This window comes from Ascaphus truei, chromosome 10, assembly GCF_040206685.1.
Source record: "Ascaphus truei isolate aAscTru1 chromosome 10, aAscTru1.hap1, whole genome shotgun sequence".
NCBI classification, from domain to species: Eukaryota; Metazoa; Chordata; class Amphibia; order Anura; family Ascaphidae; genus Ascaphus; species Ascaphus truei.
The window spans coordinates 61,996,300-62,019,938 of NC_134492.1; the positions used below are offsets into that span (position 1 = coordinate 61,996,300).

General features: G+C 56.0%; 1 protein-coding gene across 1 annotated transcript in view; it reads right to left on the bottom strand.

Annotated features, from left to right (window-relative positions):
- The window catches only part of KIF14 (kinesin family member 14), a 245,239-nt gene that overhangs the window by 188,951 nt on the left and 32,649 nt on the right, over positions 1-23,639 (bottom strand). The window contains exons 6-7 of the mRNA XM_075617062.1: positions 11,242-11,294; positions 9,571-9,601 (exon numbers count right to left, since the gene is read on the bottom strand). Of these exons, the coding sequence (XP_075473177.1) occupies positions 9,571-9,601; positions 11,242-11,294 (84 nt within the window). The remainder of the gene's footprint in view (positions 1-9,570; positions 9,602-11,241; positions 11,295-23,639) is intronic.

Below are 23,639 nucleotides of genomic sequence, written 5' to 3' on the forward strand. Positions count from 1 at the left end.
GTGCATGTAGTACGTGTGATTGCTGCAGTGAGGTGCATGTAGTACGTGCGATTGCTGAAGTGTGAGGTGCATGTAGTACGTGTGATTGCTGCAGTGTGAGGTGCATGTAGTACGTGTGATTGCTGCAGTGTGAGGTGCATGTAGTACGTGTGATTGCTGCAGTGAGGGGCATGTAGTACGTGTGATTGCTGCAGTGAGGGGCATGTAGTACGTGTGATTGCTGCAGTGAGGTGCATGTAGTACGTGTGATTTCTGCAGTGTGAGGTGCATGTAGTACGTGTGATTGCTGCAGTGAGGTGCATGTAGTACGTGCGATTGCTGCAGTGTGAGGTGCATGTAGTACGTGTGATTGCTGCAGTGTGAGGTGCATGTAGTACGTGTGATTGCTGCAGTGTGAGGTGCATGTAGTACGTGTGATTGCTGCAGTGTGAGGTGCATGTAGTACGTGTGATTGCTGCAGTGTGAGGTACATGTAGTACGTGTGATTGCTGCAGTGTGAGGTACATGTAGTACGTGTGATTGCTGCAGTGTGAGGTACATGTAGTACGTGTGATTGCTGCAGTGAGGTGCATGTAGTACGTGTGATTGCTGCAGTGAGGGGCATGTAGTACGTGTGATTGCTGCAGTGAGGTGCATGTAGTACGTGTGATTGCTGCAGTGTGAGGTGCATGTAGTACGTGTGATTGCTGCAGTGAGGTGCATGTAGTACGTGCGATTGCTGCAGTGTGAGGTGCATGTAGTACGTGTGATTGCTGCAGTGAGGTGCATGTAGTACGTGTGATTGCTGCAGTGAGGTGCATGTAGTACGTGTGATTGCTGCAGTGTGAGGTGCATGTAGTACGTGTGATTGCTGCAGTGTGAGGTGCATGTAGTACGTGTGATTGCTGCAGTGAGGTACATGTAGTACGTGTGATTGCTGCAGTGAGGTGCATGTAGTACGTGTGATTGCTGCAGTGTGAGGTGCATGTAGTACGTGTGATTGCTGCAGTGTGAGGTACATGTAGTACGTGTGATTGCTGCAGTGTGAGGTACATGTAGTACGTGTGATTGCTGCAGTGTGAGGTACATGTAGTACGTGTGATTGCTGCAGTGAGGTGCATGTAGTACGTGTGATTGCTGCAGTGTGAGGTGCATGTAGTACGTGTGATTGCTGCAGTGAGGTGCATGTAGTACGTGTGATTGCTGCAGTGTGAGGTGCATGTTGTACGTGTGATTGCTGCAGTGTGAGGTGCATGTAGTACGTGTGATTGCTGCAGTGTGAGGTGCATGTAGTACGTGTGATTGCTGCAGTGTGAGGTGCATGTAGTACGTGTGATTGCTGCAGTGAGGTGCATGTAGTACGTGTGATTGCTGCAGTGAGGTGCATGTAGTACGTGTGATTGCTGCAGTGTGAGGTGCATGTAGTACGTGTGATTGCTGCAGTGAGGGGCATGTAGTACGTGTGATTGCTGCAGTGAGGTGCATGTTGTACGTGTGATTGCTGCAGTGTGAGGTGCATGTAGTACGTGTGATTGCTGCAGTGAGGTGCATGTAGTACGTGTGATTGCTGCAGTGAGGTGCATGTAGTACGTGTGATTGCTGCAGTGTGAGGTGCATGTAGTACGTGTGATTGCTGCAGTGTGAGGTGCATGTAGTACGTGTGATTGCTGCAGTGTGAGGTGCATGTAGTACGTGTGATTGCTGCAGTGTGAGGTGCATGTAGTACGTGTGATTGCTGCAGTGTGAGGTGCATGTAGTACGTGTGATTGCTGCAGTGTGAGGTACATGTAGTACGTGTGATTGCTGCAGTGTGAGGTGCATGTAGTACGTGTGATTGCTGCAGTGAGGTGCATGTAGTACGTACGATTGCTGCAGTGTGAGGTGCATGTAGTACGTGTGATTGCTGCAGTGAGGTGCATGTAGTACGTGTGATTGCTGCAGTGAGGTGCATGTAGTACGTGTGATTGCTGCAGTGTGAGGTGCATGTAGTACGTGTGATTGCTGCAGTGTGAGGTGCATGTAGTACGTGTGATTGCTGCAGTGAGGGGCATGTAGTACGTGTGATTGCTGCAGTGAGGGGCATGTAGTACGTGTGATTGCTGCAGTGAGGTGCATGTAGTACGTGTGATTTCTGCAGTGTGAGGTGCATGTAGTACGTGTGATTGCTGCAGTGAGGTGCATGTAGTACGTGCGATTGCTGCAGTGTGAGGTGCATGTAGTACGTGTGATTGCTGCAGTGAGGTGCATGTAGTACGTGTGATTGCTGCAGTGTGAGGTGCATGTAGTACGTGTGATTGCTGCAGTGTGAGGTACATGTAGTACGTGTGATTGCTGCAGTGTGAGGTACATGTAGTACGTGTGATTGCTGCAGTGTGAGGTGCATGTAGTACGTGTGATTGCTGCAGTGTGAGGTGCATGTAGTACGTGTGATTGCTGCAGTGTGAGGTGCATGTAGTACGTGTGATTGCTGCAGTGTGAGGTGCATGTAGTACGTGTGATTGCTGCAGTGTGAGGTGCATGTAGTACGTGTGATTGCTGCAGTGAGGGGCATGTAGTACGTGTGATTGCTGCAGTGAGGGGCATGTAGTACGTGTGATTGCTGCAGTGAGGTGCATGTAGTACGTGTGATTGCTGCAGTGTGAGGTGCATGTAGTACGTGTGATTGCTGCAGTGAGGTGCATGTAGTACGTGCGATTGCTGCAGTGTGAGGTGCATGTAGTACGTGTGATTGCTGCAGTGAGGTGCATGTAGTACGTGTGATTGCTGCAGTGAGGTGCATGTAGTACGTGTGATTGCTGCAGTGTGAGGTGCATGTAGTACGTGTGATTGCTGCAGTGTGAGGTGCATGTAGTACGTGTGATTGCTGCAGTGAGGTACATGTAGTACGTGTGATTGCTGCAGTGAGGTGCATGTAGTACGTGTGATTGCTGCAGTGTGAGGTGCATGTAGTACGTGTGATTGCTGCAGTGTGAGGTACATGTAGTACGTGTGATTGCTGCAGTGTGAGGTACATGTAGTACGTGTGATTGCTGCAGTGTGAGGTACATGTAGTACGTGTGATTGCTGCAGTGAGGTGCATGTAGTACGTGTGATTGCTGCAGTGTGAGGTGCATGTAGTACGTGTGATTGCTGCAGTGTGAGGTGCATGTAGTACGTGTGATTGCTGCAGTGTGAGGTACATGTAGTACGTGTGATTGCTGCAGTGAGGTGCATGTAGTACGTGTGATTGCTGCAGTGTGAGGTACATGTAGTACGTGTGATTGCTGCAGTGTGAGGTGCATGTTGTACGTGTGATTGCTGCAGTGTGAGCTGCATGTAGTACGTGTGATTGCTGCAGTGAGGTGCATGTAGTACGTGTGATTGCTGCAGTGTGAGGTGCATGTTGTACGTGTGATTGCTGCAGTGTGAGCTGCATGTAGTACGTGTGATTGCTGCAGTGTGAGGTGTATGTAGTACGTGTGATTGCTGCAGTGTGAGGTGCATGTAGTACGTGTGATTGCTGCAGTGAGGTGCATGTAGTACGTGTGATTGCTGCAGTGTGAGGTGCATGTAGTACGTGTGATTGCTGCAGTGTGAGGTGCATGTAGTACGTGTGATTGCTGCAGTGTGAGGTGCATGTAGTACGTGTGATTGCTGCAGTGTGAGGTGCATGTAGTACGTGTGATTGCTGCAGTGTGAGGTACATGTAGTACGTGTGATTGCTGCAGTGTGAGGTACATGTAGTACATGTGATTGCTGCAGTGAGGTGCATGTAGTACGTGTGATTGCTGCAGTGTGAGGTGCATGTAGTACGTGTGATTGCTGCAGTGTGAGGTGCATGTAGTACGTGTGATTGCTGCAGTGTGAGGTACATGTAGTACGTGTGATTGCTGCAGTGAGGTGCATGTAGTACGTGTGATTGCTGCAGTGTGAGGTACATGTAGTACGTGTGATTGCTGCAGTGTGAGGTGCATGTTGTACGTGTGATTGCTGCAGTGTGAGCTGCATGTAGTACGTGTGATTGCTGCAGTGAGGTGCATGTAGTACGTGTGATTGCTGCAGTGTGAGGTGCATGTTGTACGTGTGATTGCTGCAGTGTGAGCTGCATGTAGTACGTGTGATTGCTGCAGTGAGGTGTATGTAGTACGTGTGATTGCTGCAGTGTGAGGTGCATGTAGTACGTGTGATTGCAGCAGTGTGAGGTGCATGTTGTACGTGTGATTGCTGCAGTGTGAGCTGCATGTAGTACGTGTGATTGCTGCAGTGTGAGGTGCATGTTGTACGTGTGATTGCTGCAGTGTGAGGTGCATGTAGTACGTGTGATTGCTGCAGTGAGGTGCATGTAGTACGTGTGATTGCTGCAGTGTGAGGTGCATGTTGTACGTGTGATTGCTGCAGTGTGAGGTGCATGTAGTACGTGTGATTGCTGCAGTGTGAGGTGCATGTAGTACGTGTGATTGCTGCAGTGTGAGGTGCATGTAGTACGTGTGATTGCTGCAGTGTGAGGTGCATGTAGTACGTGTGATTGCTGCAGTGTGAGGTACATGTAGTACGTGTGATTGCTGCAGTGTGAGGTACATGTAGTACGTGTGATTGCTGCAGTGTGAGGTGCATGTAGTACGTGTGATTGCTGCAGTGAGGTGCATGTAGTACGTGCGATTGCTGCAGTGTGAGGTGCATGTAGTACGTGTGATTGCTGCAGTGAGGTGCATGTAGTACGTGTGATTGCTGCAGTGAGGTGCATGTAGTACGTGTGATTGCTGCAGTGTGAGGTGCATGTAGTACGTGTGATTGCTGCAGTGTGAGGTGCATGTAGTACGTGTGATTGCTGCAGTGTGAGGTACATGTAGTACGTGTGATTGCTGCAGTGAGGTGCATGTAGTACGTGTGATTGCTGCAGTGTGAGGTACATGTAGTACGTGTGATTGCTGCAGTGTGAGGTACATGTAGTACGTGTGATTGCTGCAGTGTGAGGTGCATGTAGTACGTGTGATTGCTGCAGTGTGAGGTGCATGTAGTACGTGTGATTGCTGCAGTGTGAGGTGCATGTAGTACGTGTGATTGCTGCAGTGTGAGGTGCATGTAGTACGTGTGATTGCTGCAGTGTGAGGTGCATGTAGTACGTGTGATTGCTGCAGTGAGGGGCATGTAGTACGTGTGATTGCTGCAGTGAGGGGCATGTAGTACGTGTGATTGCTGCAGTGAGGTGCATGTAGTACGTGTGATTGCTGCAGTGTGAGGTGCATGTAGTACGTGTGATTGCTGCAGTGTGAGGTGCATGTAGTACGTGTGATTGCTGCAGTGAGGTGCATGTAGTACGTGTGATTGCTGCAGTGAGGTGCATGTAGTACGTGTGATTGCTGCAGTGTGAGGTGCATGTAGTACGTGTGATTGCTGCAGTGTGAGGTGCATGTAGTACGTGTGATTGCTGCAGTGTGAGGTACATGTAGTACGTGTGATTGCTGCAGTGAGGTGCATGTAGTACGTGTGATTGCTGCAGTGTGAGGTGCATGTAGTACGTGTGATTGCTGCAGTGTGAGGTGCATGTAGTACGTGTGATTGCTGCAGTGTGAGGTACATGTAGTACGTGTGATTGCTGCAGTGAGGTGCATGTAGTACGTGTGATTGCTGCAGTGTGAGGTACATGTAGTACGTGTGATTGCTGCAGTGTGAGGTGCATGTTGTACGTGTGATTGCTGCAGTGTGAGCTGCATGTAGTACGTGTGATTGCTGCAGTGAGGTGCATGTAGTACGTGTGATTGCTGCAGTGTGAGGTGCATGTTGTACGTGTGATTGCTGCAGTGTGAGCTGCATGTAGTACGTGTGATTGCTGCAGTGAGGTGTATGTAGTACGTGTGATTGCTGCAGTGTGAGGTGCATGTAGTACGTGTGATTGCAGCAGTGTGAGGTGCATGTTGTACGTGTGATTGCTGCAGTGTGAGCTGCATGTAGTACGTGTGATTGCTGCAGTGTGAGGTGCATGTTGTACGTGTGATTGCTGCAGTGAGGGGCATGTAGTACGTGTGATTGCTGCAGTGTGAGGTGCATGTAGTACGTGTGATTGCTGCAGTGAGGTGCATGTAGTACGTGTGATTGCTGCAGTGTGAGGTGCATGTAGTACGTGTGATTGCTGCAGTGTGAGGTGCATGTAGTACGTGTGATTGCTGCAGTGTGAGGTGCATGTAGTACGTGTGATTGCTGCAGTGTGAGGTGCATGTAGTACGTGTGATTGCTGCAGTGTGAGGTACATGTAGTACGTGTGATTGCTGCAGTGTGAGGTACATGTAGTACGTGTGATTGCTGCAGTGTGAGGTGCATGTAGTACGTGTGATTGCTGCAGTGAGGTGCATGTAGTACGTGCGATTGCTGCAGTGTGAGGTGCATGTAGTACGTGTGATTGCTGCAGTGAGGTGCATGTAGTACGTGTGATTGCTGCAGTGAGGTGCATGTAGTACGTGTGATTGCTGCAGTGTGAGGTGCATGTAGTACGTGTGATTGCTGCAGTGTGAGGTGCATGTAGTACGTGTGATTGCTGCAGTGTGAGGTACATGTAGTACGTGTGATTGCTGCAGTGAGGTGCATGTAGTACGTGTGATTGCTGCAGTGTGAGGTACATGTAGTACGTGTGATTGCTGCAGTGTGAGGTACATGTAGTACGTGTGATTGCTGCAGTGTGAGGTGCATGTAGTACGTGTGATTGCTGCAGTGTGAGGTGCATGTAGTACGTGTGATTGCTGCAGTGTGAGGTGCATGTAGTACGTGTGATTGCTGCAGTGTGAGGTGCATGTAGTACGTGTGATTGCTGCAGTGTGAGGTGCATGTAGTACGTGTGATTGCTGCAGTGAGGGGCATGTAGTACGTGTGATTGCTGCAGTGAGGGGCATGTAGTACGTGTGATTGCTGCAGTGAGGGGCATGTAGTACGTGTGATTGCTGCAGTGAGGTACATGTAGTACGTGTGATTGCTGCAGTGTGAGGTGCATGTAGTACGTGTGATTGCTGCAGTGTGAGGTGCATGTAGTACGTGTGATTGCTGCAGTGTGAGGTGCATGTAGTACGTGTGATTGCTGCAGTGTGAGGTGCATGTAGTACGTGTGATTGCTGCAGTGTGAGGTACATGTAGTACGTGTGATTGCTGCAGTGAGGTGCATGTAGTACGTGTGATTGCTGCAGTGTGAGGTGCATGTAGTACGTGTGATTGCTGCAGTGTGAGGTGCATGTAGTACGTGTGATTGCTGCAGTGTGAGGTGCATGTAGTACGTGTGATTGCTGCAGTGTGAGGTGCATGTAGTACGTGTCATTGTTGCAGTGCGAGGTGCATGTAGTACGTGTGATTGCTGCAGTGTGAGGTGCATGTAGTACGTGTGATTGCTGCAGTGTGAGGTGCATGTAGTACGTGTGATTGCTGCAGTGTGAGGTGCATGTATTACGTGCGATTGCTGCAGTGTGAGGTGCATGTAGTACGTGTGATTGCTGCAGTGAGGTGCATGTAGTACGTGTGATTGCTGCAGTGTGAGGTACATGTAGTACGTGTGATTGCTGCAGTGAGGTGCATGTAGTACGTATGATTGCTGCAGTGTGAGGTGCATGTAGTACGTGTGATTGCTGCAGTGTGAGGTGCATGTAGTACGTGTGATTGCTGCAGTGTGAAGTGCATGTAGTACGTGTGATTGCTGCAGTGTGAGGTGCATGTAGTACGTGTGATTGCTGCAGTGTGAGGTGCATGTAGAACGTATGATTGCTGCAGTGTGAGGTGCATGTAGTACGTGTGATTGCTGCAGTGAGGTGCATGTAGTACGTATGATTGCTGCAGTGTGAGGTGCATGTAGTACGTGTGATTGCTGCAGTGTGAGGTGCATGTAGTACGTGTGATTGCTGCAGTGTGAGGTGCATGTAGTACGTGTGATTGCTGCAGTGTGAGGTACATGTAGTACGTGTGATTGCTGCAGTGAGGTGCATGTAGTACGTATGATTGCTGCAGTGTGAGGTGCATGTAGTACGTGTGATTGCTGCAGTATGAGGTGCATGTAGTATGTGTGATTGCTGCAGTGTGGTGCATGTAGTACGTGTGATTGCTGCAGTGAGGTGCATGTAGTACGTGTGATTGCTGCAGTGTGAGGTGCATGTAGTACGTGTGATTGCTGCAGTGTGAGGTGCATGTAGTACGTGTGATTGCTGCAGTGTGAGGTGCATGTAGAACGTATGATTGCTGCAGTGTGAGGTGCATGTAGTACGTGTGATTGCTGCAGTGAGGTGCATGTAGTACGTATGATTGCTGCAGTGTGAGGTGCATGTAGTACGTGTGATTGCTGCAGTGTGAGGTGCATGTAGTACGTGTGATTGCTGCAGTGTGAGGTGCATGTAGTACGTGTGATTGCTGCAGTGTGAGGTACATGTAGTACGTGTGATTGCTGCAGTGAGGTGCATGTAGTACGTATGATTGCTGCAGTGTGAGGTGCATGTAGTACGTGTGATTGCTGCAGTATGAGGTGCATGTAGTACGTGTGATTGCTGCAGTGTGGTGCATGTAGTACGTGTGATTGCTGCAGTGAGGTGCATGTAGTACGTGTGATTGCTGCAGTGTGAGGTGCATGTAGTACGTGTGATTGCTGCAGTGTGAGGTGCATGTAGTACGTGTGATTGCTGCAGTGTGAGGTGCATGTAGTACGTGTGATTGCTGCAGTGTGAGGTGCATGTAGTACGTGTGATTGCTGCAGTGTGAGGTAATGAATTCCTTCCTGACTCCAAGAATTGGCAATCGGATTAATCCCTAGATCAACATCCTTCCCATGTATACTTATTTGGTATATCCCTGTATACCTTTCCTATCTAAAAAGACGCCCAACCTTTTTTTGAACAAATCTATTGTATCTGCCATCACAGTCTCCATGGCTAATGAATCCCACACTGTAACTGCCCTTACTGTAAAGAACCCTTTCCTTTGTTGCTGGTGAAATTTCCTTTCCTCCAACCTTAAGGGATGGCCCCGAGTCCTTTGTACTGCCCGTGGGATGAAGAGTTCTTTTGAAAGCTCCTTGTACTGTCCCCGAATATATTTGTATATAGTTATCATATCGCTTCTTAGACGCCTCTTTTCTAATGTAAATAAATCTGCTGCCTACAAGCACTCCTAAATCCTTCTTCATCAAGGATTCCCCCAATTTAATTTGTAAGTCGCATTTTTATTCTTGCATCCCAAATGCATAACCTTACAGTTATCTGTATTAAACCTCATTTGCCATTTATCTGCCCACATTTCCAGTCTCTCCAAGTCCTTCTGGAGAGAAATTACATCCTGCTCTGATTCTATTACCTTACACAATTTAGTATCATCAGCAAAGATGGAGACTTTGCTCTCGATCAGAACGTTAAGGTCATTAATAAACAAGTTAAAAAGCAGGGGTCCCAGTACCGATCCCTGAGGTACTCCACTCACGACTTTAGCCCAACCTGAAAAGGTTCCATTTATGACAACCCTCTGTTGTCTGTCGTTTAACCAGTTTTCAATACAGGTGCATATATTATTACTGAGTCCAATTTTCTTTTACTGGGTCCAATTGTACAATAATAGAGACAGATACCTAATATACAGTTAGACGTTTGCATTGCTCACCTGAATATCTTCATAGGTCGATACGACATTCCTGCAAACAGAGAACAACAAGAGTTATATCCTCATATTCAGAATATTCCTAATGAATGATGTAACCCTTTCAGCTCCCCAGGACATGCTAGCAACTCCAGTCCTTAAGGGCCAACACAAATATGGTTTTCAGGATATCCCTGCTTCTTCGACTGAGCCATTGATTGAGCTACCTGTGCTGAAGCAGGGATATCCTGAAAACCTGACCTGTTGGTGGTCCTTGAGGACTGGAGGTGCCCACCCCTGTGTCGTGGAGTCCGGCTCTCCAGGGGCCACAGGATGTAGTGACTGCGTTAAAACAAGCCCGCGCGTTATACTAATGGGAGAGCACGCCCGGGGGAGGACCGGAAGGGGGGTGACTCCTCCCCTCGCGTCCCGTTACTGGAGACGGAGCGATCATGTGATGGCGTGTGCTGGTGGGTCCTCCAGCACTCAAAGGGTTAAAGACTTCTTGCTGTGTCAATTGGCAATAGGAAGCCGTGGCGGGTGTTTATCGGCCCACGTGCCACGATTGTGTTTCCCCTGGTGGGGACGCCACGCGCAGCAACTTCCCGGGATAAAGAAGTCCCAGGAGCAGAAATGTATGTGCTTCAGCTCGGTGACCCCCTGCTTGGTGTGTTTGTGTGGGGAGTATAGATGTGTATGTGAGGGGAGTATAGATGTGTATGTGAGGGCGGTGTATGTGTGCGTGGGAGAGATAGATATAAATATATACATATATATATCATCTCTTGTGGTAAGACCATTTGTAAAAACTGTTCTACGGGTACGGAGATTGTTCCTCCAGAGTCTTCCTTAAATGTTGGGTTGGATTAATGATGGCGGCACACATTTTTTTTTCAAGAGATTACGGGGGAAGGAAGAATTAAAAAGGTAACATGCAATGCTCTGTCCCAGGCGCACTGTGGCAAGTGAGATGAGGCAGATCAACGCAACCCCATATACTAAGGAGGGGAAGCTTCTTAATTGCTGAAGTGTTTATTGGACACAACAATACAAATAAAAAGGAGAAAAGATACTGGGGTAAACACTGTGGAATGGGAGCAATGGAGGGGAGAGGGGGACTAGAATGGCAAATAGGACAATGCAAGGTATCGGGATAGCTTTAGTATCAGGGACAGGTAAATTACAATCACTTCACCAGAAGAGATAAGCGAGGTGACTGCTCAAGATGGCTGCTGGCTGAAAGAGCAGGGAATAGTCAGGCTGTGCCAACAGGCAGGGGGAGAAGGGGGCAGCCCAACTTACTGGGGGAAAAGGGGTGTAGCCGGGGGAAAAGGGGTGTTGCCAAGGCAACTGGCTGAGAAGCCAAGGGTAAAAGTTACATTAGTAACAACATAACACTGAGGAGTGATGGCTGCCTCAGAACTGGGAAAATATACAGGGAGGTTCCAGGTCACTCAAATTTGAAGAACCCGAAGAAAATGGAAATTTAAACAGAAATGTGAACCGTTGCCCGCTACGTGGGATCTATAACCCATGCCAGGGGTACTCAACTCCGGTGCTCAACTCCAGTCCTGAAAACCTGTCCTGTCCGGTTGGGGATGTTTGAGGACTGGAGTTCAGCCCCCCTGCCTTAGATTGTGAGCTCCCCGGGCAGGAAGTGCACCCCCGGGCTATACAGTAAATGGTAATACTTACGCGGAGAGGTCTTCCACATACGGCCCTAACAGTGGGTGCTCCCTCACTCGCAGCTGGGGAGAAAGGGCATTAATACACAATCATCATGGTTAGGAATTCGTGCCTGTGCGTGTTAATGTGTGTGTGTATTGCATGTGAATCAGCGTGCCTGTGTATGTTAATGTGTGTGAATCTGGGGAGTGTGTGTTGCGGAGTTGGATGCGAGAGCGGGGGGGGGGGGGGAGTGTGTGTGTGTGTTGTGGTGTTAGACGTGAGAGGGGGAGTGCCTGTGTCAGGGTGTTGGATGTGAGAGCGGGGGGGTTGTCTGTGTCAGGGAGTTGGATGTGAGAGCGGGGGGGGGGGGGTGTCTGTGGTCAGGGTGTTGGATGTGAGAGCGGGGGGGGGAGTTTCTGTGTCAGGGTGTTGGATGTGAGAGCGGGGGGGGGGGTGTGTGTCAGGGTGTTGATGTGAGAGCGGGGGGGTGTGTGTCAGGGTGTTGGATGTGAGAGCGGGGGGGTGTCTGTGTCAGGGTGTTGGATGTGAGACCGGGGGGGGGGTTGTCAGGGTGTTGGTTGTGAGAGCGGGGGGAGTGTCTGTGTCAGGGTGTTGGATGTGAGAGCGGGGGGGGGGAGTGTCTGTGTCAGGGTGTTGGTTGTGAGAGCGGGGGGAGTGTCTGTGTCAGGGTGTTGGTTGTGAGAGGGGGGGGTGTGTGTCAGGGTGTTGGATGTGAGAGCGGGGGGGGGTGTCTGTGTCAGGGTGTTGGATGTGAGAGCGGGGGGGGGGGGTGTCTGTGTCAGGGTGTTGGATGTGAGAGCGTTGGATGTGAGAGCGGGGGGGGGGAGGTGTCTGTGTCAGGGTGTTGGATGTGAGAGCGGGGGGGGGGAGTGTCTGTGTCAGGGTGTTGGATGTGAGAGCGGGGGGGGGGGGGAGGTGTCTGTCAGGGTGTTGGATGTGAGAGCGGGGGGGGGAGGTGTCTGTGTCAGGGTGTTGGATGTGAGAGCGGGGGGGGGGGGTGTCTGTGTCAGGGTGTTGGATGTGAGAGCGGGGGGGGGGGTGTCTGTGTCAGGGTGTTGGATGTGAGAGCGGGGGGGGGGGTGTCTGTGTCAGGGTGTTGGATGTGAGAGCGGGGGGGGGAGGTGTCTGTGTCAGGGTGTTGGATGTGAGAGCGGGGGGGGGGGGTGTCTGTGTCAGGGTGTTGGATGTGAGAGCGGGGGGGGGGGAGGTGTCTGTGTCAGGGTGTTGGATGTGAGAGCGGGGGGGGGGAGTGTCTGTGTCAGGGTGTTGGATGTGAGAGCGGGGGGGAGGTGTCTGTGTCAGGGTGTTGGATGTGAGAGCGGGGGGGGGTGTCTGTGTCAGGGTGTTGGATGTGAGAGCGGGGGGGGGGGAGTGTCTGTGTCAGGGTGTTGGATGTGAGAGCGGGGGGGGGGTGTCTGTGTCAGGGTGTTGGATGTGAGAGCGGGGGGGGGGGGTGTCTGTGTCAGGGTGTTGGATGTGAGAGCGGGGGGGGGAGTGTCTGTGTCAGGGTGTTGGATGTGAGAGCGGGGGGGGGGGAGTGTCTGTGTCAGGGTGTTGGATGTGAGAGCGGGGGGGGGGGAGTGTCTGTGTCAGGGTGTTGGATGTGAGAGCGGGGGGGGGGGAGGTGTCTGTGTCAGGGTGTTGGATGTGAGAGCGGGGGGGGGAGGTGTCTGTGTCAGGGTGTTGGATGTGAGAGCGGGGGGGGGTGTCTGTGTCAGGGTGTTGGATGTGAGAGCGGGGGGGGGGGAGTGTCTGTGTCAGGGTGTTGGATGTGAGAGCGGGGGGGGGGGTGTCTGTGTCAGGGTGTTGGATGTGAGAGCGGGGGGGGGGAGTGTCTGTGTCAGGGTGTTGGATGTGAGAGGGGGGGGAGTGCCTGTGTCAGGGTGTTGGATGTGAGAGCGGGGGGGGAGGTGTCTGTGTCAGGGTGTTGGATGTGAGAGCGGGGGGGGGGGAGGTGTCTGTGTCAGGGTGTTGGATGTGAGAGCGGGGGGGGGGGGGGTGTCTGTGTCAGGGTGTTGGATGTGAGAGCGGGGGGGGGGGGGGAGTGTCTGTGTCAGGGTGTTGGATGTGAGAGGGGGGGGAGTGTCTGTGTCAGGGTGTTGGATGTGAGAGCGGGGGGGGGGGGGGAGTGTCTGTGTCAGGGTGTTGGATGTGAGAGCGGGGGGGGGGGAGGTGTCTGTGTCAGGGTGTTGGATGTGAGAGCGGGGGGGGGGAGTGTCTGTGTCAGGGTGTTGGATGTGAGAGCGGGGGGGGGGAGGTGTCTGTGTCAGGGTGTTGGATGTGAGAGCGGGGGGGGGGGGGGTGTCTGTGTCAGGGTGTTGGATGTGAGAGCGGGGGGGAGGTGTCTGTGTCAGGGTGTTGGATGTGAGAGCGGGGGGGGGGGTGTCAGGGTGTTGGATGTGAGAGCGGGGGGGGAGGTGTCTGTGTCAGGGTGTTGGATGTGAGAGCGGGGGGGGGAGGTGTCTGTGTCAGGGTGTTGGATGTGAGAGCGGGGGGGGGAGGTGTCTGTGTCAGGGTGTTGGATGTGAGAGCGGGGGGGGGGGGGTGTCTGTGTCAGGGTGTTGGATGTGAGAGCGGGGGGGGGAGGTGTCTGTGTCAGGGTGTTGGATGTGAGAGCGGGGGGGAGGTGTCTGTGTCAGGGTGTTGGATGTGAGAGCGGGGGGGGGGGGAGGTGTCTGTGTCAGGGTGCTGGATGTGAGAGCGGGGGGGGGAGGTGTCTGTGTCAGGGTGTTGGATGTGAGAGCGGGGGGGGGGGAGGTGTCTGTGTCAGGGTGTTGGATGTGAGAGCGGGGGGGGGGAGGTGTCTGTGTCAGGGTGTTGGATGTGAGAGCGGGGGGGGAGGTGTCTGTGTCAGGGTGTTGGATGTGAGAGCGGGGGGGGGGAGGTGTCTGTGTCAGGGTGTTGGATGTGAGAGCGGGGGGGGGGGTGTCAGGGTGTTGGATGTGAGAGCGGGGGGGGGGAGGTGTCTGTGTCAGGGTGTTGGATGTGAGAGCGGGGGGGAGGTGTCTGTGTCAGGGTGTTGGATGTGAGAGCGGGGGGGGGGGAGTGTCTGTGTCAAGGTGTTGGATGTGAGAGCGGGGGGGGGGGAGTGTCTGTGTCAGGGTGTTGGATGTGAGAGCGGGGGGGGGGAGTGTCTGTGTCAGGGTGTTGGATGTGAGAGCGGGGGGGGGAGTGTCTGTGTCAGGGTGTTGGATGTGAGAGCGGGGGGGGGGGAGGTGTCTGTGTCAGGGTGTTGGATGTGAGAGCGGGGGGGGAGGAGGTGTCTGTGTCAGGGTGTTGGATGTGAGAGCGGGGGGGAGGTGTCTGTGTCAGGGTGTTGGATGTGAGAGCGGGGGGGGGGGAGTGTCTGTGTCAGGGTGTTGGATGTGAGAGCGGGGGGGGGGGTGTCTGTGTCAGGGTGTTGGATGTGAGAGCGGGGGGGGGGGAGTGTCTGTGTCAGGGTGTTGGATGTGAGAGCGGGGGGGGGTGTCTGTGTCAGGGTGTTGGATGTGAGAGCGGGGGGGGGGAGTGTCTGTGTCAGGGTGTTGGATGTGAGAGGGGGGAGTGCCTGTGTCAGGGTGTTGGATGTGAGAGCGGGGGGGGAGGTGTCTGTGTCAGGGTGTTGGATGTGAGAGCGGGGGGGGGGAGGTGTCTGTGTCAGGGTGTTGGATGTGAGAGCGGGGGGGGGGGGGTGTCTGTGTCAGGGTGTTGGATGTGAGAGCGGGGGGGGGGGGAGTGTCTGTGTCAGGGTGTTGGATGTGAGAGGGGGGAGTGTCTGTGTCAGGGTGTTGGATGTGAGAGCGGGGGGGGGGAGGTGTCTGTGTCAGGGTGTTGGATGTGAGAGCGGGGGGGGGGGGAGTGTCTGTGTCAGGGTGTTGGATGTGAGAGCGGGGGGGGGAGGTGTCTGTGTCAGGGTGTTGGATGTGAGAGCGGGGGGGGAGGTGTCTGTGTCAGGGTGTTGGATGTGAGAGCGGGGGGGGGGGGGGGTGTCTGTGTCAGGGTGTTGGATGTGAGAGCGGGGGGGAGGTGTCTGTGTCAGGGTGTTGGATGTGAGAGCGGGGGGGGGGGTCGTCAGGGTGTTGGATGTGAGAGCGGGGGGGGAGGTGTCTGTGTCAGGGTGTTGGATGTGAGAGCGGGGGGGGGGAGGTGTCTGTGTCAGGGTGTTGGATGTGAGAGCGGGGGGGAGGTGTCTGTGTCAGGGTGTTGGATGTGAGAGCGGGGGGGGGGGGGGGGGGTGTCTGTGTCAGGGTGTTGGATGTGAGAGCGGGGGGGGGAGGTGTCTGTGTCAGGGTGTTGGATGTGAGAGCGGGGGGGAGGTGTCTGTGTCAGGGTGTTGGATGTGAGAGGGGGGGGGGGAGGTGTCTGTGTCAGGGTGTTGGATGTGAGAGCGGGGGGGGGAGGTGTCTGTGTCAGGGTGTTGGATGTGAGAGCGGGGGGGGGGGAGGTGTCTGTGTCAGGGTGTTGGATGTGAGAGCGGGGGGGGGGAGGTGTCTGTGTCAGGGTGTTGGATGTGAGAGCGGGGGGGAGGTGTCTGTGTCAGGGTGTTGGATGTGAGAGCGGGGGGGGGGGGGAGTGTCTGTGTCAGGGTGTTGGATGTGAGAGCGGGGGGGGGGGAGGTGTCTGTGTCAGGGTGTTGGATGTGAGAGCGGGGGGGGGGGGTGTCTGTGTCAGGGTGTTGGATGTGAGAGCGGGGGGGGGGGAGGTGTCTGTGTCAGGGTGTTGGATGTGAGAGCGGGGGGGGGGGGTGTCAGGGTGTTGGATGTGAGAGCGGGGGGGGGGGGAGGTGTCTGTGTCAGGGTGTTGGATGTGAGAGCGGGGGGGAGGTGTCTGTGTCAGGGTGTTGGATGTGAGAGCGGGGGGGGGGGAGTGTCTGTGTCAGGGTGTTGGATGTGAGAGCGGGGGGGGGGAGTGTCTGTGTCAGGGTGTTGGATGTGAGAGCGGGGGGGGGGTGTCTGTGTCAGGGTGTTGGATGTGAGAGCGGGGGGGAGTGCCTGTGTCAGGGTGTTGGATGTGAGAGCGGGGGGGGGAGTGTCTGTGTCAGGGTGTTGGATGTGAGAGCGGGGGGGGGGGGGGGTGTCTGTGTCAGGGTGTTGGATGTGAGAGCGGGGGGGAGGTGTCTGTGTCAGGGTGTTGGATGTGAGAGCGGGGGGGGGGGGAGGTGTCTGTGTCAGGGTGTTGGATGTGAGAGCGGGGGGGGGGGGTGTCTGTGTCAGGGTGTTGGATGTGAGAGCGGGGGGGGGGGGTGTCTGTGTCAGGGTGTTGGATGTGAGAGCGGGGGGGGAGGTGTCTGTGTCAGGGTGTTGGATGTGAGAGCGGGGGGGGGGGAGGTGTCTGTGTCAGGGTGTTGGATGTGAGAGCGGGGGGGAGGTGTCTGTGTCAGGGTGTTGGATGTGAGAGCGGGGGGGGGGTGTCTGTGTCAGGGTGTTGGATGTGAGAGCGGGGGGGGAGGTGTCTGTGTCAGGGTGTTGGATGTGAGAGCGGGGGGGGGGAGTTTCTGTGTCAGGGTGTTGGATGTGAGAGCGGGGGGGAGGTGTCTGTGTCAGGGTGTTGGATGTGAGAGCGGGGGGGGGAGTGTCTGTGTCAGGGTGTTGGATGTGAGAGCGGGGGGGGGGGAGTGTCTGTGTCAGGGTGTTGGATGTGAGAGCGGGGGGGGGGTGTCTGTGTCAGGGTGTTGGATGTGAGAGCGGGGGGGGGTGTCTGTGTCAGGGTGTTGGATGTGAGAGCGGGGGGGGGGGAGTGTCTGTGTCAGGGTGTTGGATGTGAGAGCGGGGGGGGGGAGGTGTCTGTGTCAGGGTGTTGGATGTGAGAGCGGGGGGGGGGGTGTCTGTGTCAGGGTGTTGGATGTGAGAGCGGGGGGGGGGGAGTGTCTGTGTCAGGGTGTTGGATGTGAGAGCGGGGGGGGGGAGTGTCTGTGTCAGGGTGTTGGATGTGAGAGCGGGGGGGGGTGTCTGTGTCAGGGTGTTGGATGTGAGAGCGGGGGGGGGGTTGTCTGTGTCAGGGTGTTGGATGTGAGAGCGGGGGGGGGGGGGAGTGTCTGTGTCAGGGTGTTGGATGTGAGAGCGGGGGGGGGAGTGTCTGTGTCAGGGTGTTGGATGTGAGAGCGGGGGGGGGGGTGTCTGTGTCAGGGTGTTGGATGTGAGAGCGGGGGGGGGGTGTCTGTGTCAGGGTGTTGGATGTGAGAGCGGGGGGGGGGGGTGTCTGTGTCAGGGTGTTGGATGTGAGAGCGGGGGGAGGTGTCTGTGTCAGGGTGTTGGATGTGAGAGCGGGGGGGGGAGTTTCTGTGTCAGGGTGTTGGATGTGAGAGCGGGGGGGGGGGAGTGTCTGTGTCAGGGTGTTGGATGTGAGAGCGGGGGGGGGGGAGTGCCTGTGTCAGGGTGTTGGATGTGAGAGCGGGGGGAGGTGTCTGTGTCAGGGTGTTGGATGTGAGAGCGGGGGGGGGAGTTTCTGTGTCAGGGTGTTGGATGTGAGAGCGGGGGGGGGGAGTGTCTGTGTCAGGGTGTTGGATGTGAGAGCGGGGGGGGGGGTGTCTGTGTCAGGGTGTTGGATGTGAGAGGGGGGAGTGCCTGTGTCAGGGTGTTGGATGTGAGAGCGGGGGGGAGTGTCTGTGTCAGGGTGTTGGATGTGAGAGCGGGGGGGGGGTGTCTGTGTCAGGGTGTTGGATGTGAGAGCGGGGGGGGGGGGTGTCTGTGTCAGGGTGTTGGATGTGAGAGCGGGGGGGGGGGTGTCTGTGTCAGGGTGTTGGATGTGAGAGCGGGGGGGGGGGTGTCTGTGTCAGGGTGTTGGATGTGAGAGCGGGGGGGGGGTGTCAGGGTGTTGGATGTGAGAGCGGGGGGGGGGTGTCTGTGTCAGGGTGTTGGATGTGAGAGCGGGGGGGGGGAGTGTCTGTGTCAGGGTGTTGGATGTGAGAGCGGGGGGGGGGGAGGTGTCTGTGTCAGGGTGTTGGATGTGAGAGCGGGGGGGAGGTGTCTGTGTCAGGGTGTTGGATGTGAGAGCGGGGGGGGGGTGTCTGTGTCAGGGTGTTGGATGTGAGAGCGGGGGGGGGGGGTGTCTGTGTCAGGGTGTTGGATGTGAGAGCGGGGGGGGGGGAGGTGTCTGTGTCAGGGTGTTGGATGTGAGAGCGGGGGGGGGGGAGTGTCTGTGTCAGGGTGTTGGATGTGAGAGCGGGGGGGGGGAGTGTCTGTGTCAGGGTGTTGGATGTGAGAGCGGGGGGGGGGGGGGAGGTGTCTGTGTCAGGGTGTTGGATGTGAGAGCGGGGGGGGGTGTCAGGGTGTTGGATGTGAGAGCGGGGGGGAGGTGTCTGTGTCAGGGTGTTGGATGTGAGAGCGGGGGGGGGGGAGTGTCTGTGTCAGGGTGTTGGATGTGAGAGCGGGGGGGGGGGGAGGTGTCTGTGTCAGGGTGTTGGATGTGAGAGCGGGGGGGAGGTGTCTGTGTCAGGGTGTTGGATGTGAGAGCGGGGGGGGGGGGGGTGTCTGTGTCAGGGTGTTGGATGTGAGAGCGGGGGGGAGGTGTCTGTGTCAGGGTGTTGGATGTGAGAGCGGGGGGGGGGTGTCTGTGTCAGGGTGTTGGATGTGAGAGCGGGGGGGGGGTGTCAGGGTGTTGGATGTGAGAGCGGGGGGGGGGGAGGTGTCTGTGTCAGGGTGTTGGATGTGAGAGCGGGGGGGGGAGGTGTCTGTGTCAGGGTGTTGGATGTGAGAGCGGGGGGGGGAGTGTCTGTGTCAGGGTGTTGGATGTGAGAGCGGGGGGGGGGTGTCTGTGTCAGGGTGTTGGATGTAAGAGCGGGGGGGGGGTGTCAGGGTGTTGGATGTGAGAGCGGGGGGGGGGGAGGTGTCTGTGTCAGGGTGTTGGATGTGAGAGCGGGGGGGGGAGTGTCTGTGTCAGGGTGTTGGATGTGAGAGCGGGGGGGGGGTGTCTGTGTCAGGGTGTTGGATGTGAGAGCGGGGGGGGGGGTGTCTGTGTCAGGGTGTTGGATGTGAGAGCGGGGGGGGGGTGTCTGTGTCAGGGTGTTGAATGTGAGAGCGGGGGGGGGAGTTTCTGTGTCAGGGTGTTGGATGTGAGAGCGGGGGGGGGGGTGTCTGTGTCAGGGTGTTGGATGTGAGAGCGGGGGGGGGGGGGTGTCTGTGTCAGGGTGTTGGATGTGAGAGCGGGGGGGAGGTGTCTGTGTCAGGGTGTTGGATGTGAGAGCGGGGGGGGGGGGAGTGTCTGTGTCAGGGTGTTGGATGTGAGAGCGGGGGGGGGGGAGTGCCTGTGTCAGGGTGTTGGATGTGAGAGCGGGGGGGGGGAGTGCCTGTGTCAGGGTGTTGGATGTGAGAGCGGGGGGGGGGAGTGTCTGTGTCAGGGTGTTGGATGTGAGAGCGGGGGGGGGGGGGAGTTTCTGTGTCAGGGTGTTGGATGTGAGAGCGGGGGGGAGGTGTCTGTGTCAGGGTGTTGGATGTGAGAGCGGGGGGGGGGAGTGTCTGTGTCAGGGTGTTGGATGTGAGAGCGGGGGGGGGTGTCTGTGTCAGGGTGTTGGATGTGAGAGCGGGGGGAGGTGTCTGTGTCAGGGTGTTGGATGTGAGAGCGGGGGGGGGGGGGGTGTCTGTGTCAGGGTGTTGGATGTGAGAGCGGGGGGGGGGTGTCTGTGTCAGGGTGTTGGATGTGAGAGCGGGGGGGGGGGAGTGTCTGTGTCAGGGTGTTGGATGTGAGAGCGGGGGGGGGGGGAGGTGTCTGTGTCAGGGTGTTGGATGTGAGAGCGGGGGGGGGGGGGGTGTCTGTGTCAGGGTGTTGGATGTGAGAGCGGGGGGGGGGGGAGGTGTCTGTGTCAGGGTGTTGGATGTGAGAGCGGGGGGGGGGGAGTGTCTGTGTCAGGGTGTTGGATGTGAGAGCGGGGGGAGGTGTCTGTGTCAGGGTGTTGGATGTGAGAGCGGGGGGGGGGGTGTCAGGGTGTTGGTTGTGAGAGCGGGGGGGGGTGTCAGGGTGTTGGATGTGAGAGCGGGGGGAGGTGTCTGTGTCAGGGTGTTGGATGTGAGAGCGGGGGGGGGGGAGTGTCTGTGTCAGGGTGTTGGATGTGAGAGCGGGGGGGGGTGTCAGGGTGTTGGTTGTGAGAGCGGGGGGGGGGGTGTCAGGGTGTTGGATGTGAGAGCGGGGGGAGTGTCTGTGTCAGGGTGTTGGATGTGAGAGGGGGGGGTGTCTGTGTCAGGGTGTTGGATGTGAGAGCGGGGGGGGTGTCTGTGTCAGGGTGTTGGATGTGAGAGCGGGGGGGAGGTGTCTGTGTCAGGGTGTTGGATGTGAGAGCGGGGGGGAGGTGTCTGTGTCAGGGTGTTGGATGTGAGAGCGGGGGGGGGTGTCTGTGTCAGGGTGTTGGATGTGAGAGCGGGGGGGGGGGGCAAAATATGTTAAACTGCAACCCGGTCAGGGTAACCCTATAACCAGGTGCCCATCCTACCAGTTGTATAGAGTGTCCTTTTGTATAAAATTGGTAGGGTATACAAGGTGTATACAAAGGACATAGTGTAACATGGGAAGGCACCTAGTGATAGGGTTACCTTGCCGTGGCAGCATCTTGACACATTTTGGCCGCAAGATTTAACTAAATTACTCATATTTATGATACGAAAAAATGTAGAAATTAACAAAAATAATTGGCCACATTGTCAGAGGGTTGGGGCTCGTTACTGCCATATGATGGAGGCCACTTTCCCAGTGGTGCCGCAGGAGGCGCTATTATATGTGTCAAGACTTCCTGCCCCCCCGTGGCATGCTGCGGGATCACCGCCGTGGCATGCTGCGGGATCACCGCCGTGCCATGCTGCGGGATCACCGCCGTGCCATGCTGCGGGATCACCGCCGTACCATGCTGCGGGATCACCGCCGTGCCATGCTGCGGGATTACCGCCGTGGCATGCTGCGGGATTACAGCCGTGCCATGCTGCGGGATCACCGCCGTGGCATGCTGCGGGATCACCGCCGTGGCATGCTGCGGGATTACCGCTGTGCCATGCTGCGGGATCACCGCCGTGCCATGCTGCGGGATCACCGCCGTGCCATGCTGCGGGATTACCGCTGTGCCATGCTGCGGGATCACCGCCGTGCCATGCTGCGGGATCACCGCCGTGCCATGCTGCGGGATCACCGCCGTGCCATGCTGCGGGATCACCGCCGTGCCATGCTGCGGGATTACAGCCGTGCCATGCTGCGGGATTACCGCCGTGGCATGATGTGGGATTACCGCCGTGGCATGCTGCGGGATTACCGCCGTGGCATGATGTGGGATTACCGCCGTGGCATGCTGCGGGATCACCGCCGTGGCATGCTGCGGGATCACCGCCGTGGCATGCTGCGGGATCACCGCCGTGCCATGCTGCGGGATCACCGCCGTGCCATGCTGCGGGATCACCGCCATGGCTCGACTCCGGTGAGCCGGCAGAATTATTTGTGCGGTTACAGGTCGTTGCAATTCAGGATGTGTCCACGAGATGGCGCACAGAGTATCTTCGCCTATGATATTTTATTTATTTATAAGATGTGTTACAAGGAAGTAATACAGTGAGAGTTACCGCTCGTTTTCACGTATGTCCTGGGCAAGACTGGGGAGACTAGCTACTCCGCACTTGTCACGTTGCCGCACATTGCCAATAATAATACTGCGGGTCCGTGCGTCTAATTGCACAGCCCCAGTAACGGGATATGGGATTATAACGGATCCGCACATAGTTTGCGGTTTGCCTTGCCTTACAGACTTATGCAGCACTGGAATACAGCTCCTGACCTTTGCTACAGCTCCACCCTGTGTTCACTCATTAAAGCACTGCTATTGGTTCACTGACATTTAAAGACACCTTTCCCACAATGCTTCCCTGCCGAGCATAACCCTTCCTGGTTGTCACAAGTGTTCTGCCACAAGCCCTATGGCTTGGCTCTGTTGTGTACTAATCTCTCTAGTTCTATTTCTTAGTTCACGCAGAGGTCTGTTCCTGTCTCCTGTGCTGAAGCGGAGTACTCTTCATGTTAACTTCAGATTCCTGTTTCCTGAGGTTGGCTGCTAGTCGCATGCAGCGGCCTGTTCCTGTCTTCTGTGCTGAAGCGGAGGTCTCTCCTGTGTTGACTTCAGCTCCGTTTCCTGAGCCTGCTATCCTAACACAGCAAGAGCCTATCTACCGGTACCTGGGGCTCGCTGCTCATTCTACATAGCAGTGGCCGTATCCTGGTTCCTGTGCTGAAGCGGAGGTCTCTCCAGTGTTGACTTCAGCTCCCGGTTTCCTGAGGCTTGCTGTCCCTTCTCTTAGCAGTGGCCAGTCTACAAGTCCTGAGGTCTGTAGCTCTCTCTCTCCTTGCACAGGACTCTTGCGCTGAAGCACTGGTTTACCAGTGCTGCCTGCCGGTGTGCCCACTCCAGTCTGCCTATCCCTTCCTGAGACCAGTACCATGGGCCATGTTCACCGCACGCGCAAAACCCACTCCCCGCACTCACGCTCCTAAGCTGAAGCAGGGAACCCCTGACTACCTGTTGCTGAACACCTGCTTGAATAACGTTTACCCTGATCTCTCCAGTCCTGACCCTGGCTTGTTCAGCGACGATGCTGCCGTCTCCAGCCCCGACCCTGCTACGTACGACTACGAACTGCGCAATCCGGATCAGCCTGCGCGGTCTAAGGTCGGTGCTTTTACAACCCCACCTCAGCCACGCGGTCCGACCCAGGTTTGTGGCGAGCACAACCGTGACAGGGATATGGGACCTGGCTATTGGGGGAGTGTGAGTGGGAGGTCCCCGCCCCAGTAACGGGATATGGGACCTGGCTATTGGGGGAGTGTGAGTGTGAGAGGAAGGTCCCGGCCCCAGTAACGGGATATGGGACCTGGCTATTGGGGGAGTGGGAGAGGAAGTTCCCGGCCCCAGTAACGGGATATGGGACCTGGCTATTGGGGCAGTGGGAGGTCCCGGCCCCAGTAATGGGATATGGGACCTGGCTATTGGGGGAGTGGGAGTGTGAGTGGGAGAGGAAGGTCCCGCCCCCAGTAACGGGATATGGGACCTGGCTATTGGGGGAGTGTGAGTGGGAGAGGAAGGTCCCCGCCCCAGTAACGGGATATGGGACCTGGCTATTGGGGGAGTGTGAGTGGGAGGTCCCCACCCCAGTAACGGGATATGGGACCTGGCTATTGAGGGAGTGGGAGTGTGAGTGTGAGAGGAAGGTCCCAGCCCCAGTAACGGGATATGGGACCTGGCAGTGGGAGGTCCCCGCCCCAGTAACAGGATATGGGACCTGGCTATTGGGGGAGTGGGAGTGTGAGTGTGAGAGGAAGGTCCCGCCCCCAGTAACGGGATATGGGACCTGGCTATTGGGGGAGTGTGAGTGGGAGAGGAAGGTCCCCGCCCCAGTAACGGGATATAGGACCTGGCTATTGGGGGAGTGTGAGTGGGAGGTCCCCGCCCCAGTAACGGGATATGG